At 39.4% G+C, this 17,264-nt stretch overlaps 1 protein-coding gene across 1 annotated transcript in view; it reads left to right on the forward strand.

The window, feature by feature from the left end:
• The window catches only part of CPXM2 (carboxypeptidase X, M14 family member 2), a 76,293-nt gene that overhangs the window by 20,987 nt on the left and 38,042 nt on the right, over positions 1-17,264 (forward strand). Inside the window, exons 3-4 of the mRNA XM_079976662.1 lie at positions 4,845-4,954; positions 15,881-16,020. Of these exons, the coding sequence (XP_079832788.1) occupies positions 4,845-4,954; positions 15,881-16,020 (250 nt within the window). The remainder of the gene's footprint in view (positions 1-4,844; positions 4,955-15,880; positions 16,021-17,264) is intronic.

Genomic DNA, 17,264 nt, shown 5'->3' on the forward strand with positions numbered 1-17,264 from the left:
GCTGTGGAAAGGTGGCATACAAAATGATTTATGTGTATTCATTCATTATTCATTATTATGTATTCATTCATTCAACTCTTAGAAACTGCAGGCAGCTCATTGTGGATGTCATTAAGGCTAGCAAATGGTTTATTGTTGTTGCATTTTTACTTCCAGGAAAAAGAAAAACAGTTTTTTACTCCCAGTCTTAGATACCAAAATAATTTGGCTGGCCTTAGGTATTATGGACCTTGACTTGTGTGTGATGGTGGGCAGCAAGACTGCCATTTGTTGTTCTGCCTCAGGTAGCAAATGTCTTAGGCCAGCCCTGATTACCTCAAGAGTCTCAGAGGTTTCAATTTTCTCAAGTACTTCTCACACTTTTGTGGTTGTTTTAAATTTCTTCACCATAAGGTCCCAGGACAGATTAAAACAATGTAAAAAAGACAGTTTAGGGCGTTCACAGAGAATGCCCTCTCTCCCATACTTCTGATGGTGAAGGAGGGCCTCCTCACCTAATCTTCACCCAAGAAGGGTCTGTAGGGAAGGAGGGTATTTTTTCCTGGTGTGCCATGTCCGCTCACCTTACTTAAAGGCAAAAGTTAGGATTAGGCCAAATTGAAGGTGTTCTAATGAGGATATGTTAAACAGGGTCTCCTTGTGGCTTAAGAAAGATAAAACTGCACACAGAGATCAATTTCTCTTTATTTCCAATGCTGATATTTGGCTGTTGCTTTAAAAATATAAGAAACAAATTAAGGTTTTAACTCTGGCCCATAATACGCAAAACATCATTCCAAAAGTCGACAATGGCTAAGTGTGAAAATGTTAGAACTTGATTCTTTGCTGGTGACTTGTAAGGGGTATTCAAGATGCCCAAAATTCCATGTTCGGAATTTAAGCCCTCAAAACTCTAGATTAATATACCAAGCATCTGGTATAAATTAGGGACAAATGTGGAAATATCATATAAGTGGATCCATCCTCAAGGTGGCAGAATATAGCTGCAATTTATCCTCCGCCCCCTATCAATTGTCTGCAGCTATAAATAAAACAGAATTATTTCAATTGTATGAAGTATGTTGTTCAGTCTCATCCAACCTCCACAAAGCCTGTCTACGGCAATGTTTAACAACACCAAGTGATCAAACCATATATTCAACTCAAAAAAGCTTCACGGCAGAAAACGGTGCATCTATTGTTTTCAATACTGATAAAATCCTGTGGGTCACATGGCAAGATTCAGATGCATTGCAAGTCAACCTTTTGAGTCCATCACTTTTTTGTGTGTGTGATAGTGATGAGAATAGAGTGAGAGGTTTCAGGAAAGGCAAAGGAAATGGATAAGGATAGACTGCAGGAAGGAAACGGTGTAGGATGAGGGTTTGCAATCAGGGACATGTACATTTATGTACAGCTTCTTGTATTTTACAAGAAAAGTGATGCTGCTGATATTATTTGTTTATTTATTTACTTAAAACATTTCTATTCTTCCCTTCACCACTGATTCCAGGGAAATTCACAATAGCACAAATACAGTTCTAATCCGTAACTCAATTCTGGTAATGAACCCTATCTTTTAGTATAGTCAATAATGTTCTGTTAATTTTATCAAGAAATCTTGTCCATGTTTTCCTTCCTGATATCTATGAAAATATGTCAGCTTAGCCATGCCTGCAGAAACTAATTTTGGACCATGTTTTAGCATAAGGCTGGAAGAAAAGCCTAAAAACTCAGATATTATTCAGGTCTATCTGCAGTGTTCGTATGTTTAAATATTTTCTGCTCTGAATCAGAGCCATGTCTCCAAAACTAAATCCAGTTCCCCCTCTCTTTTTTATTTGTAAATTTGGTAACAATCAAATTTAGATCAATGAATATGGCACATTTCTGCACATCTACAAATCCAAAGTTTGGCTTCATGCTTGAGAACAGAAGGCTGAACACTGCGTTGTATTTTTTTCTAGACATGATACAACATTCAGACCTCTCCTGTCAAAAACAATGCATACTATTAAAACTTCACATCTGTACTTAGCAGAGATGGCCAATATTAGATTTTCCTCACTCTCTGTAACTTGTTCACATCTTTACTCATTGCTGTTAATGTCAATTGCATTTTCTTCTGTTCAGTATCAAAGATCAAGTAGTTAATTACATCAACATAAAAGCTTTACTAACATTGGATTTAATATTGGCAGACCTAGTCAGATAATCATGATGGAGTTCTTGCAGAGAGTAAAAAATGTCACTGAAATACAAAGCTGACTTTTGAATTTCTATCACTTTATGAATGTGAAAGACACTGAATAGCAGAAATCTGCAAAAAAAGAAAGAAAAAGATACTCATGATCATTTTTCTGGCACCATCCAGCTTCTATCCCTTGTGTGGCATTGCACATTTTTACTCAGCAGGTTGAATCAATTCTGTTTTTCTTATCTGAAGAGCTTACAGAGCAATTATAAGTTAACTGTGTTTTTTTTTTTTTAAATTGTTTGTCTTTGTTTGGGCAGGAAGGGCGGACTAGTAAACAAACAAACAAACAAACAAACAAACAAATTCCCTGTTATGCCATCTAAATCTGGTCAGGGCGGGAGTTGAGGTGGTGGTTTTACTGCTTATTTATTTCAGCAGGTATTTTTTTTAACCCAATAGTTTCCCATCCGATTGACACCAGTGGGAGAGAAGCTAAGTATTGCCAGCAGCAGGCTAGGTTACTGAGGGACGGCAGGGTCCAATCTGTGAGCACAGGGGACTTTTGATCTAGCGCTGGTAACAGCATGGCCATGGATTGCCTTGTTTTGGCCATTACCTCATGTGGGAATATCATTGGCAACAGATTTATTCCCATAGAGCTGCCCCAGAGAGGGGCACTTCAGCCCCATCATATTGCTCTGATAGGGGTAGAAATCTTTAAATAATCATAACCCTGGGTTTATACTGCAGTTTGTTTTTAACGAGATTATGTTAACAAGTTTTTCCTCAAAGAAGAGAGGGTCAGTAGTAGATTTTTGGAAATGTAGGTTTAGGAATATGAAGCCCCATCAGTATGTTGCCAGAGTTGCAGTGCTGGCTACAATCTCCCTCCACTGTTGGAGACAATATGGGAATTGCAAATGGGGAAGATGCTCTTGGGCTCAGGTATTGCTTGTGGGCTTCCCATAGGCATCTGGTTGGCCAGGAGGGGAGCAAGATGCTGTACTGGATTGGATAGTCCCTTGGCCTTATGCTCTTATGTACATTTGGAGGTCCAGTCCAACACCACTCTGGTAACATTCAGAATCAGAAGCCATGTGCTTTCTTCTTACAGACAACGCTGACATATGAAAGAGCCATGTTATAGCCCAACATCAATGCATATGCTACCAAAATAACATGGGAGGATCATACCACTGAGAAACATCTCTGACTCTACTTCAGCAACATAACAGTTGAGTGCTCCCCACTTCTTTGAACAGTGAGGAGTCCAGAGGTCAGCACTAGGGTCAGTGTTCCAACTGCTTTCTTTCTTCTCTTGCATCACCGCTTACAGAGTAGACACTACCATACAGATAAATGGCCTAGTCAAGAAAACATCTCCAGTCATTTGTTACTTCTTAGGAAACACCAATTGATTCATCCTTCCACTGTTTCACCCAGGATGCTTTATGTAGCAACCTCTATGATGCTGGGCTGGTTGACACCTGTCCTGAATCTGTAGAGACAGCAGTGACAACATCCCAGGACGTCTCTGCATGAAGGACCATAAAATCCTCCATTCGGTTTCGCATGTTCAGTTATTTCAGAAAAAACTGGTGATCCACCACACAATTCATTGTATATTGGATTTTACTTACACCAGAGCTATTAAGACATTAGTGCCCTGTGTGGACATCCTGGAACACTGAAGGTAGGACAGGTGTGACAGGTGAGCAGGCAAGGCACTGCCTCCTCGGTCTCCTCCATGTGTATGGGTCAGATGAGAGTTGTTTTCTAAATCCAGCCAAATTAATACAGATCATTCTGCAAGTGGTTTCATTTGCAGAAGGGTGCAATAATGTGGCTGCAGTGGTGCCATGAGACAATTGTGAATAAATTACGGATAATAAAATGGGAGAAAACCTCTGTTATCATTACACCAACTTTGTTTCAAACTGTTTCAAACTGTGTCCTTTGTATCTCCAGCATGTTTATATCTACTCAAGGGCTCAACCCTTTCTTTGGAAAACTTTGTGCTTTTCAAGTGGACAGCTGAGAGGTCGTGTCCTCATATGGGACTAATAAAGACATTGCTATGGATTTTAAATAGCTTTTTAGACTGAAGACAACATAGTTCTAAATCATTACTAACTCCTGGCAATTGACCTTAGAGGAATCAGGATGCCGTGGTTACTTTGAACACAGATATTATTCTACTGGTATGTTGACTAAATGCTAACTTAATAGTTGGAAGTGGATGAACTAGAAACAAAGATTAAAGAACTATGATTTGCAGTCTTGCTTTTCACTTCCTCAGTTGGCCCAAAAGCCCCAGGAAGGGAGATTGTGAGTGGAAGAACTTGAAATGTTTGGGCTGTGGAAAACATTTTTCAGTCTAAATCTGGATAGATATGACTAAGTTCGTTTCAAAGGAAAAGGAAAAGGGAAAGAAGGATGAAGGACTTGATAATTGGTTTTAATTAAAAACAGTAACCTGGGATGTATGGCAGCTTGCTAAATTGAAATCAAAAAAAAAAATATGAAGTTGTAGAACTAATTTATCTATCTATCTATCTCTGAGATGCATTTGTCAGAAAATGTGTTTATATTTATACACATATAACCTGTGCATATACACAATCAAATATAGTTTTCTCAACTTAAGATATAAATCCTTGCTTTCCAGGTTGCCCTCCACTTGGTCTTGAAACATTAAAAATTACTGACTTCCAGCTCCATGCTTCTACTGTAAAGCGATATGGCCTTGGGGCCCACAGAGCACGGCTAAATATTCAGGTAAGTTCACCTTTCCAACGGGTCAAGAGGATGGGATTACAGTGGTGCCCCGCAAGACGAACGCCTTGTAAGACGGAAAACCCACTAGACGAAAGGGTTTTCCGTTTTGGAGGCGCTTCGCAAAACGAATTTCCCTATGGGCTTGCTTCGCAAGACGAAAATGCCTTGCGAGTTCCTGCGGGTTTTTTTCCCTCCCCCCCCCTTTTCCTAAGCCCTAAGCCGCTTATCAGCTGATCCGCTAAAAGCCGCTAAACCGTTAATAGCGCTAATCTGCTAAGCTGTCAATGGGCTTGCTTCGCAAGACGAAAAAACCGCTATACGAAGAGCCTCACGGAACGGATTAATTTCGTCTTGCGAGGCACCACTGTACTCTGCAATTTCCCCCAAAGGACACTTACAGATTTTGACCATACTGATGGCTAACATGTTTTGTTTGTTTTAAAGAATATATGCTAGTTAATTTTGTTTCTTTACTCTGAATGTTCTGGCATTAATGTCCAAAAGAAAATTTAACACAGATGATAAAAAATGAATTTGGAAACTATCAGCAGGGAGGTTTACAAAAGTTAAGCAAGTTGCTCTTGGCTTCCTGTTTCCGGTGTGCTAAGAACAGAGTTTCTCCTACTAACATGGGAGAGAGACAGATGGAGATAATCAGATAATGATAGGGTTGGAAGAGGAACCAGTCTCTCACCCGCAGTTTGCCTAGTGGTCTGGCACTCAATTCCCCATGGAATGTGAGGGCAGGCAGAGGCACTGGGTGCAAGGAGCACTCTGGCTGCCACAACCCTCACCCCCAGCCTGCTCCCGTTCTTGGAAGCACAGGTTATCCTGTTAATTGGACTTTAATTGGAGTAAACTACAGGCACGTGCCAGAGACAATGAGATAAGAAACTGCAAAAACAACCCAGCTACAAGGATATGAAAGGTTTGGATTGAGAGCGGATTTCATTTGGTGAAAGAGACGATGTGGGGAGGGGAGCCCATGGTTTGCTTACTTAAGGGTTTTCTTGACATTTATGATATGACAGAATGCCCCCCAGAAGGCAAGTTTTATTAAATAATATCTGCACAAGTGAGGATGGAGAAAATTGGAATATTGTATGGATTTTAACAAAACTGGAACTGTGTGTGTGAGAGAAAGGAACTGAGAGGGAAGGGGGGAAGAAATGCTATTCTTTGAAAATATAGAGCAAAATCCCTAACCTCCATTATCCACAAAGGAATGTGTTTGAGATAAATGGCCATAAATGAACGGCAGGGAGGAAAGGAGTCTACCAGCTGTGAGAGTAAAGGATACAACATTATATATGGATGGGAAAACATCATGAAAAAAATTGTCACACACAGGAAAGAATAAGGATTACAGCTAAAGTTCCTCAATTGAAACTTCATAAATTACCTATTATACCAACATGAATTGAAATCACAAGATTGTAGCTGTTCCAATCTGAATGTAATGGAATGGAATTATTAAAATTTTGGAATGCAGAAAAAATGTAGAAGAATGAACTCATCAACTCTAGTATATGAGGGGGTCAGTTTAATTAAATTGTATAATTTGACATTTGAATAATTGACATTATTAATTATACTAATTGGATAAAAAATGGTTGGATAGCTCAGTTGGTTAGATCATGGTGCTGTTTAACACCAAGGTCACAGGTTCGATCCCCATAAGGGACAGCTGCATATTCCTGCATTGCAGGGGGCTGGACTAGATGATCCTCAGGGTCCCTTCCAACTCTATAAATCTGGTACTGTTATAATGAGGCTATTATTAGAATGATATTGGGGAATTATTTTTTTAATTGCTCTTGGCATGAGATTTAAAGTTATACAGGTTTTCTGGTTCCAAAGTGTACTCCCATAATAATGGCAATACCAATATAGCTACTGATAAAAACTTCGAGACTTTATATAGCCCACATATGCTGTAATAAGCTACAGGTGGGTTAACTCCACCTGTGGGTGGGTTAACTCCACCGTCATGTGGACATCTCAGCTTTAAGTCACTTTTTAGAATGCGGATCCTCAAATCAAAGCCTACTGAAACATTCACATCCTAGACTTCACCTGTGTGTGGTCAAAATTCATGTGTCTTTTTGAAAGCCATTAGCCACAACACTATCATTTCCCATAGGATAGAGATTTCATCCAGTCTCTGTTCAGCAGTCTCTGTTGCTTCTGACTTCTAGTTTTATCAGTTTCTCTCTCTCTCTCTCTCTATATATATATATATTAAATCCCATCACTCAGGAGCAGTGTTTAATCCATGGCAGTGTTTAATCATTTGAGTTTATCTGTTTGGCTTTTCCTGTTCAGACATTGCCTATTTTCTGTGATATAACTTTATCTGTAATGGGCATGCCCGGTAATGCTAGAGTCCCACTTTTCCTGCTATGTGGCAGCCAGATAACCAGGTGCTAATCTCATAATTCTGATCTCATAATTCATGTGGTGTACCATGACTGACAGTTTGTGTCAATGGGAGGTTTTTTTTCTACTCTTTTCTTTATCCTTTCCATTTAAGATCATTCTGGTCTCAAATCAATCATTTCCAAGTCACTTCAAACTGGGGGGGGGGGGCATTTCTAGATTTTCCATTCCCTTAGGTTTGTCCTTGCCAGTTTTGCCACTTTATGATAGCTGCTATTTTAGAAGCTTAGGAAAAGTGTAATAATATTGCCCAAAGAAGAAATCACTCAAACTAATCGCATAAACATGATTACAATGTACAGTAAACTTGTGTACATAAAGGAAACCATCTTTAAGTCTTTCACTCTATGATTGTCAGCAAAATTTAAAATCAAATACACAGCATTTGTAAAAAGAACAAAGAGCCTGGTAGCACATTAAAGGCCAGCAAATGTATTGTGACACCAGATTTCATGTGCTCCCAGAGCCCACTTAGTCATATGTATGGATGTTGTCCCCAGATGCCAGATACCCAATATACGTACGAAGAAGGGAGAGTGAGCCACTGAGTTGGCTGATTAGGAGGACCAGTTGCAGTATGCTGAGAGACATCCTTAGTTCTTCTTTGCTAATTATATTGACGATGACAGCAAGAAACGTGTAATTTTGCTGAGTGTTTGTGGAGCAAAGTCATCTGGCTTGATTAGAAGCTTGGTAGCACCTGAAAACCCCTGCATCAAATCATCTGAGGAGCTAATTGGGATTGTTTCAATCATCACAATTCCATGCCATCAGAGATTGTGCAATGCTTTAAACTTCTTGCTTTAAGCTTCCTTTAGAACTGTCCTGCCTATCAGAGGAGCATTGTGGTTTTGATGACACCTTGAGCCATGCAGAGATGATGATGATGATGATGATGATGATGATGATGATAATTTATTATTTATACCCTGCCCATCTGGCTGGTTTTCCCCAGCCACTCTGGGCGGCTTCCAACAGAATATTAAAATACAATAGTCTATTAAACATTAAAAGCTTCCCTAAACAGCGCTGCCTTCAGATGTCTTCTAAAAGTCTGGTAGTTGTTTTTCTCTTTGACATCTGGTGGGAGGGTGTTCCACAGGGCGGGTGCCACTACCGAGAAGGACCTCTGCCTGGTTCCCTGTAACTTGGCTTCTCGGAATGAGGGAACTGCCAGAAGGCCCTCGGCGCTGGACCTCAATGTCCGGGCCGAATGATTGGGGTGAAGACGCTCCTTCAGGTATACTGGACCGAGGCCGTTTAGGGCTTTAAAAGTGAGCACCAACACTTTGAATTGTGCCCCAAAATGTAGAATCATAGAATCATAGAATCATAGAGTTGGAAGAGACCACAAGGGCCATCGAGTCCAACCCCCTGCCAAGCAGGAAACACCATCAGAGCACTCCTGACATATGGTTGTCAAGCCTCTGCTTAAAGACCTCCAAAGAAGGAGACTCCACCACACTCCTTGGCAGCAAATTCCACTGTCAAACAGCTCTTACTGTCAGGAAGTCAATGTTGGTCTTTCATTTTTTTTTTTATAATAATTTTTTATTGATTTTTCAACACAGATTAAAAACAAAACAACACACACAAAAAGACAAACAAAAACATATAAACATGTATAATTTCAAAACCTCTTTTTCATAAACCTTCCTTCCCAGACTTCCCCTTACCTCCCCTTTTCTGCATCCCTGTTTTAAACTTTTTTTAACAACCCCTCACGTCAATCAATTAATAACATCTTCTTATTTTAGTTTCTTCTCATACTTTATCAGTTACAGCTTTAATTCTATATTTTCCTTTCCCTTGACATTTTAACATTCATTAATTTTACAGCAGTTCTTAAGATATACTTTGAATTTCTTCCAGTCTTCTTCCACCGTCTCTTTTTCTTGGTCACGGATTCTGCCAGTCATCTCCGCCAATCCCATATAGTCAATCACCTTCGTCTGCCATTCTTCCAGCATAGGTAGTTCTTGTGTCTTCCAATACTTTGCTAAAAGAATCCTTGCTGCTGTGGTAGCGTACATAAAAAACATTCTATCCTTCCTTGGCACCAATTGGCCGACCATGCCCAGGAGAAATGCCTCTGGTTTCTTATGAAAAGTACATTTAAGTACCTTCTTAATTTCATTATAAATCATTTCCCAAAAGGCCTTAATCCTCGGACAAGTCCACCAAAGGTGGTAGAAGGTACCTTCAGTCGCATTACATTTCCAACATTTGTTATTGGGCAAATGATAATTTTTTGCAAGCTTGACCGGGGTCATGTACCACCTATAAATCATTTTCATAATATTTTCTCTTAAGGCATTACATGCCGTAAATTTTATACCGGTGGTCCATAACTGTTCCCAGTCAGCAAACATAATGTCGTGACCAATGTCTTGTGCCCACTTAATCATAGCTGATTTAACTATCTCATCTAGTGTGTTCCACTTCAACAGCAGGTTATACATTCTTGATAAGTTCTTAGTATTGGGTTCTAACAGTTCTGTTTCTAGTTTTGATCTCTCCATCTGGAAGCCAATTTTCCTGTCTTGTTTAAACACCTCCATTATTTGATGGTAATGAAGCCAATCTCTTACTTTAGACTTCAATTTCTCAAAACTCTGTAATTTAATTTTCCCACTGTCTTGCTCTAAAATTTCACCATATCTTGGCCATTTAGATTCCATATTAAGTTTTTTCACCGCCTTAGCTTCCATTGGTGAAAGCCACCTAGGGGTTTTGTTTTCCAACAGATCCTTATATCGAATCCAAACATTGTACAGAGCTTTCCTAACAATATGATTTTTGAATCCTTTGTGAATTTTTACCTTGTCATACCATATATATGCATGCCAACCGAATCTATTATCAAATCCTTCCAAATCCAAAATGTCTGTATTCTCAAGAAGTAGCCAATCTTTCAACCAGCAGAAAGCTGCCGATTCATAGTATAGTCTTAAGTCCGGCAGGGCAAACCCCCCTCTATCTTTTGCGTCAGTTAATATCTTAAATTTTATTCTGGGCTTTTTGCCCTGCCAGACAAATTTAGATATATCTTTCTGCCACTTCTTGAAACAGTCCATTTTGTCTACAACCTGTAATGTCTGAAACAAAAATAGCATTCTAGGCAATACATTCATCTTAATAACAGCAATTCGGCCTAACAAGGAAAGTTTCAAATTTGACCATATTTCTAGATCTTTCTTTACTTCTGTCCAACATTTATCGTAATTGTCTTTAAATAGATTCACATTCTTAGATGTCATGCTAATCCCTAAATATTTCACTTTCTTTGCCACCGTTAATCCAGTCTCACTTTGAAACCTCTCTTTTTCTGCAATTGTTAATTTTTTCTCCAAGACTTTAGTTTTTTGCTTATTCAGCTTGAATCCTGCTACCTGACCAAAAACTTGAATTAGTTCTAAAACTCTTTTCGTACTAGTGTCTGGCTCTTGTAAAGTCAATACTAAGTCATCTGCGAAGGCCCTCAGTTTATATTGTTTAGCTCCGACCTGAATTCCTTTAACCAGCTGGTCCCCCCTAATCATATTTAACAAAACTTCCAAGACAGATATAAAAAGTAATGGGGATATTGGGCACCCCTGTCGTGTCCCTTTTTCTATAGTAAGTTCTTCAGTAACCACATTATTTACAATTAACTTTGCTTTTTGTTCAGAATATATTGCACCTATACCATTTTCAAAACCTTGACCTACCCCCATCCCATGGAGATTCTTCTTCATAAAACTCCAGGAAATATTGTCAAAAGCTTTCTCCGCATCCACAAATATTAATACTGCCTTCGTGTTAATGTTAACTTCTAACATTTCCATAATGTCTATTATATTTCTCACGTTGTCTGACAAATGTCTCCCTGGGAGAAAGCCAGCCTGGTCCTTATGAATCTCTTCCACCAACACCTTCTTCAGTCTTTTTGCCAAAATGTCAGCAAATATTTTGTAATCCACATTAAGTAATGATATAGGGCGGTAGTTCTTAATCTGATTCTTTTCAGTCTCAGTTTTCGGTATAAGCGTAATAAATGCTTCTTTCCACGATTCGGGTGCCTTTTCCCCCTCTAAAATTTCATTACAGACCTCCTTCAGTGGTTGTACTAACCATTCCTTCAAAGCTTTGTAATATCTGGAAGTCAACCCATCTGGTCCTGGAGATTTCCCGAGTTGCATATTTTGAATGGCACCCTCTATTTCTTGTTCTGTTATTTTCTCATTCAAAACCATTGTACTTTGTTGTGAAATTTTTTGTAATCCATATTTCTTAAGAAAATCATCTATTTCTCCTTCTTTCTCCGGCCCTCGTGCATACAGTCTTCTGAAATAACTCTGAAAACAATTACTAATCTCATTTGGTTTATAAATGTTCTTTCCTTCCACCTCCAAATTTGTGACTGTGTTCAATTTTTGTCTCTTCTTCAATTGCCATGCTAGAAGTTTCCCACATTTATCTGCTGATTCAAATGTCCTTTGTCTCATTTGCTTAATTTTCCATTCTATCTCTTGATTCATCAGTTCCATATACTGCATCTGGTAAAACTTAATTTCTCTCAAAATCTCATGAGACTTTGGTTTTGACCTCAGTTTCTTTTCACCTTCTTTTATCTTTTCCAAGATCTTATCTTTCTTCTCATTTTGTTTCTTCCTCTTTAAAGAATTCTGTTGTATTAGGAAACCTCGCATCACGGCCTTGCTTGCATCCCAAATTACTCTTTTCTCCACCTCTGTCTTCAGATTTATCTCAAAGTAGTCTTTCAAAGTTTTTTGGGCCTTTTTGTAAATCTCCTCATCTCTAAATAGGGTGTCATTCATTCTCCATCTGAAGGAACCAGCTGTTGTCAATTTCATCTCCATCTTTAGGGCATTATGGTCGGAGCAAGTCTTTGAGCAGATTTCTACTTTTTTTATCTTTGGAGCCATCCCACTAGTAACCCATATTTGGTCAATTCTTGTCCATGTCATTTTTGCTTCGGAGAAGAAGGTTGCCTCTCTCTCAAGAGGGTTCCTTGTTCTCCAAATGTCAATCAAGTCCATATTTTCAATCATTTCAAAAAAAGTCTTTGGTAATCTCCCATCCTTAGAGACCACCTGTCTTTGTGCTTTATCCATATTTGTAGAAACCACGCCATTCATATCTCCCATCATAATTACATTGTAATCCAAATAGTCCATTAGAATCTCATGCAACTTCTTAAAAAATTCTGCCTTCCCTTCATTTGGTGCATAAATTCCGACTGTCAAGAATTTTTCCCCCTTGGACCTGTATTTCAATTGCCAGAAATCTTCCTTGTTCATCTTTAAAAATCAGCTTTGGAGCCAGCTTTTCCTTTGCATAGATCACCACTCCTCTTTTCTTAACTTTATCTGATGAAATAAATTCCTGTCCCAATCTTTTATTTATAAGCAATTTTCTATGTGCCCTAGTCACGTGGGTTTCTTGTAAACAAATCAAGTCCAATTGTTCTCTTTTCAAAATATGAAAAACCTCACGCCTTTTTCTGGGAAGGTTCAATCCATTACAATTCCAGCTTAGAAATTGCAGAGCCATCTTGTTGTTTAATTGGTTACTCCTCCAACTGCTCCCTGCAGTTGTTCTTCCTCTGTCGGTGGTTTAAGTCCAAATGTTAAATTCAGGATATCTGCTTCTGATGTCAGTTCCACCACTCCCTTCTGGAGATCCTCCTCATTTCTTTCCAAAAATTGTTCTTTGTCTTGCACTGTTCTTATTTTTACTTTCTTTCCTTTGTAGTTAAAGGACAAACCTTGTGGAAACTCCCACCTGAAAGGTAAATTGTTCTTTTTCAGCAGGTAAACCAAGTCCTTATAATGAGTTCTTGCCTCCAAAATGTATTTAGGGATGTCCTTGTAAATTTGCACATAAGCGTCTTCAATCTCTAAAGTTCTTTGATAGTGTAGATTTAATATTTTATCTCTTTCCTCTTTAGATCTTAAGGTATCAGACAATCCCTTGGAGTCTTTCTGTTTTGCCTCTTACCCAGTCTGAAGGCAGCTGTTATCTTAAATTCTTCTTCCTCCAGGTTTACCTGCCAGAATTCCGAAAACTCTTTTGTGAGGAAGTCCACCAAGTTGTCCTTTTCACTTTCAGGGACTAGTCTCAATCTCAGATTTCTCTCCTTCCTCTGTAATTCCCACAAAGACAAGGTCGCCTCATGTTCATTCAACTTTTTACAAACTGGTACTAATTTTTCCTGTGTAGTTTCTGCAGTAATTTTAGCTTCTTCAGCAATTTTTCGAATTGTAGAATTTTCTTCAATCAATTTATTTATACTCTCTGTATTAGATGTAATACTTTTAGTGTTCAGGTCTAGTTTTGTTGAAAGTTCTGTCAGCTGTTTAGTATTTTCTGTACTCTGCTTTGTCAAGGCTTCTAAAGATTCACTTATTTTAACTAATGCTTGTGTCACTGGATCCATAGATATATTTGTAGCTTTTTCCTGCCCGGCTGCACCTGCCGGCAGTATACTTGATATTGAGCCCCTTTTCTTTTGTGCAATTTTACTTTTAGCTCTTGTTGTTATCTCATCTGCTGGGCCACTCATGTCCCAAGGTCGTTCCCACAGGAGCAGCTTTTAAATGGAAAAATCCACTGACTTGTTCTTTACAGCCTGTTTTGCAACTGTTTCCCCTCAGCCCTCTAGAGGGGGTAATCCAAAGTATCCAATAAGCAGAAGAACAAAGGAACAGAAAGTCCCCGAAAAAAGTTATTAGCAACAATCTTCCAATGTATCCAAGCTGTCAGTCAATAGTTTCAATAGAGTCCCGAACTTATAACAAATAGAGTCCCAACTTTGTAACTTTGTAACAAATCTCAAATGACAGTTCACCTCGGTGCCTTACTCAGGCAGTCCGTTCCAAGAGTCTAAGACTGCAGAAAACTTTTTTCCCTTTGCTTTTTTCCCCCATGCAGGTTAAACAAAGTCCACCTCTCTTCCCCCTTACTCCTGCCTGCTAGGGGGAGGTTCAAGTTCAATGTCCAGGTTAAACAACTTTCAAATTAATTTTTCGTCCAATTTCAGCTTTGTAGTTTCGTTGCTTTAGCTGTCATGCAGTCCGGGGAAGGCAGACTTCCTTAATTTTTACCTTTCCCGTTTTCGGCCAAATTTCGGAAATATTTTGTAAATCCCAATAAGCCTTTCAATCCTACTTACGGGTATTCAAATTCAGTTCCAAATTTCAGGAAGGAATCGGCGCTCTCCGCTCATGGCGACGCGGCTTCACTCCACGGGCTGGGTAGCGACTCTCAGCACCGCACGCACACCCGATGCCGCTCCGGAGCCTTTAAAAAGGCTCTTTTGCAGTAAAGGGGGGCGCAAATGGTGCCCACCGAGTCTCCTTGCTCACAGGCTTCTGCGCCTGTGATTTTTGAGGGTCCCCGCTTCGCCGTAGCGGTCAGACCCGAACTCGTGAAGCCGTCCTCCTCCGGAGCTCGAAGGGAGGACCGCCATTAAGCGCTGGCGCCGACCGGAAGTCCACCCAATGTTGGTCTTTCAAGACCGATGTTATGTGGTCTCGGCGGCCTCTCCCAGTCACCAGTCTAGCTATGGATAGACTGGGATTGTGGGTCAATGAAGAGGTATTTTTTTTGGGGGGGGCAGACTCTAGTTTATTGTTAAGAAAGCTCAGGATATTGCACAATGCATGGTAGCAACAGCTCTGCATGCTTTAGATTTGCAGGGATCCTCTAAGCACTCCAAAGATGCCTAGTTTTTTGCATAATTGTCCAATACAACATTAGATTAAAAGAGCTCCAGGTAAACAGAGATGCACCATCCATAGTGCATGATAGCTGCCTGTGCCTCAGCCTTCTTCAACCTGGTGCCCTTTACTATGTGTTGTTGAACTATATCTTCCATCAGCCCCAGCCAGTATGGCCACTGGTCAGGGATGATGGAATTGTAGTCCAAGCCATCTGAAGAATGTATTGACCAGCTTACATAATTCTGTTCTCATTTCTGTTTTGCATCCCACAAATTTATTATTGTTGTTCTGATTCTTTTAAGTCTAAGGGTATAGCATGGGGCTTTTACTGCTAACTCATTAGACGGAAAAGATAGGCAGAAATGTGTGTCTAGGGAAAGGAGAATTCTTGCAAAAATGTGTATAATGTGTACAAAAATGTGTTTATTGGGATAAATTAGCACTAAAATACTGACAGATTTTAATCAGGACTTTCCTTCCCCCGCTTTTTTTTTAAAAAAGTGAGTTGCTGAGAAAATACAGAAAACTGAATTTAACTTTGAAAAATGTGAGAAAAAGGCAGTTCTAACTCTCCAGTCTTGACAACTGTCTTAAACATGGCTCCATGTTCCCAGCCTTGACTTATCAGTCTTGACAAAAAATGAAGTGAAAGTAAACAATATTTTCATGTTCTCATTTTTTGTGTATTTTTTAAAAACAACAACAACAATTCGAAATGTATCTATTTATATTTATAAAGACAGCTTTGCCTTCTTTTCAGGCAGGTGTTAATGAAAATGATTTTTATGATGGTGCTTGGTGTGCAGGACGAAATGATCCATACCAGTGGATTGAAGTCGATGCTCGGAGGCTAACAAAGTTCACAGGAGTTATCACGCAAGGAAGGAATTCTCTCTGGCTGTAAGTGCATGGATTCTTTCTGACTTTCTACGGAAAACCCAGAAATTTGGGTGATAGTTTTGTGCTATATAAAAACAGGGCTGGAGGAGAAATTAGATTCAGAACCTATAAAGGCAAATCTACCACATTCATACTTTCTGGAGCAAGATGCAAATTGAAATACTGCCATCATTCGAAATTCACACTTCTCTGAATGTTGCAATGCAGTTCTCTCACCAAGTAATGTGTACAGAAATCCTTATACTGTATTAAGGTAAGGTTTGCATTAAAATGCATAAAGTGAAAATAACACAGAAAATGAATTGCTTTAGAAAGAATGGCTTTGCAAAAATGTGTGTATTAGGCAAAATTGCAAACAAAAATGTGGATATTAGGAGAAATGAAAATGCTGGTAAATATTCCCAAGGACTTTTTAAATGGGGGTGGGAGTGGGAATCACAAGCTGATGCAGCAATAAACTGAGAGAAACTGAAATTGACAGATTCGCAAACCTAATAAAAAGTCTATAGCGTGCATAATAATGATACCAACATAATACACAAGAGAAATAAGCCTTGTTCGTAATGTGCAAGGGAAAGACAATATTTTAAAACAACCAACACTACTTCCCATCATGTACAGAAATTCCCCAACTCTGGCTTCTGGGATTTGTTAGCAAATGCTCTTGGCAGGTTGCTAAGTTGGGACTGATTATTCTCTTTCACTCATGTTGACTGGAGCTTAACTTGAGAGAAATAGGAAGGACAGACAGGGCTAATTTAGCCTCTTGGCTGGAGATTGCCCACCACTGCTCTGTCTCTTTGGGAAAGTACATTTAATTAATATTAATTAATATTCTGACAATGTGGTTGTCACCGTAATTTTAGGCTGCATTTGCAGTAAGTAAACTTTCATGGGCACCACACAAACACAAAAGCACCTTCACTCACTCACTCACTCACTCACTCAGTCACACACACCTCTTTTGCTACTGGCTACAACAGAATTCCTCTTCCAGGTCTTATTTCAGTTGGTGAAGGGCAGAGGAAAGGTGTCTGTGGCTGCATGTGCAACCATGGGCCTCACATTGGTGACCCCTGTAGTGAAGCGCACCACTGCCAGGTGCTTCAAATGGGAGGAAGGCAGTGTTGGCTCCATTGTAGGCATCTGACTTCAGGGCGCTGGACCTTTCCCTGTTGCTGTAGAAAGAGAAGGAGGAGGCAGCAGGAGCATTGGTAAGCAAAAGAGTAAGTAGAAAGATGGGC

This window comes from Podarcis cretensis (genome assembly GCF_951804945.1).
Source record: "Podarcis cretensis genome assembly, chromosome: 5".
Classification (NCBI taxonomy): domain Eukaryota; kingdom Metazoa; phylum Chordata; class Lepidosauria; order Squamata; family Lacertidae; genus Podarcis; species Podarcis cretensis.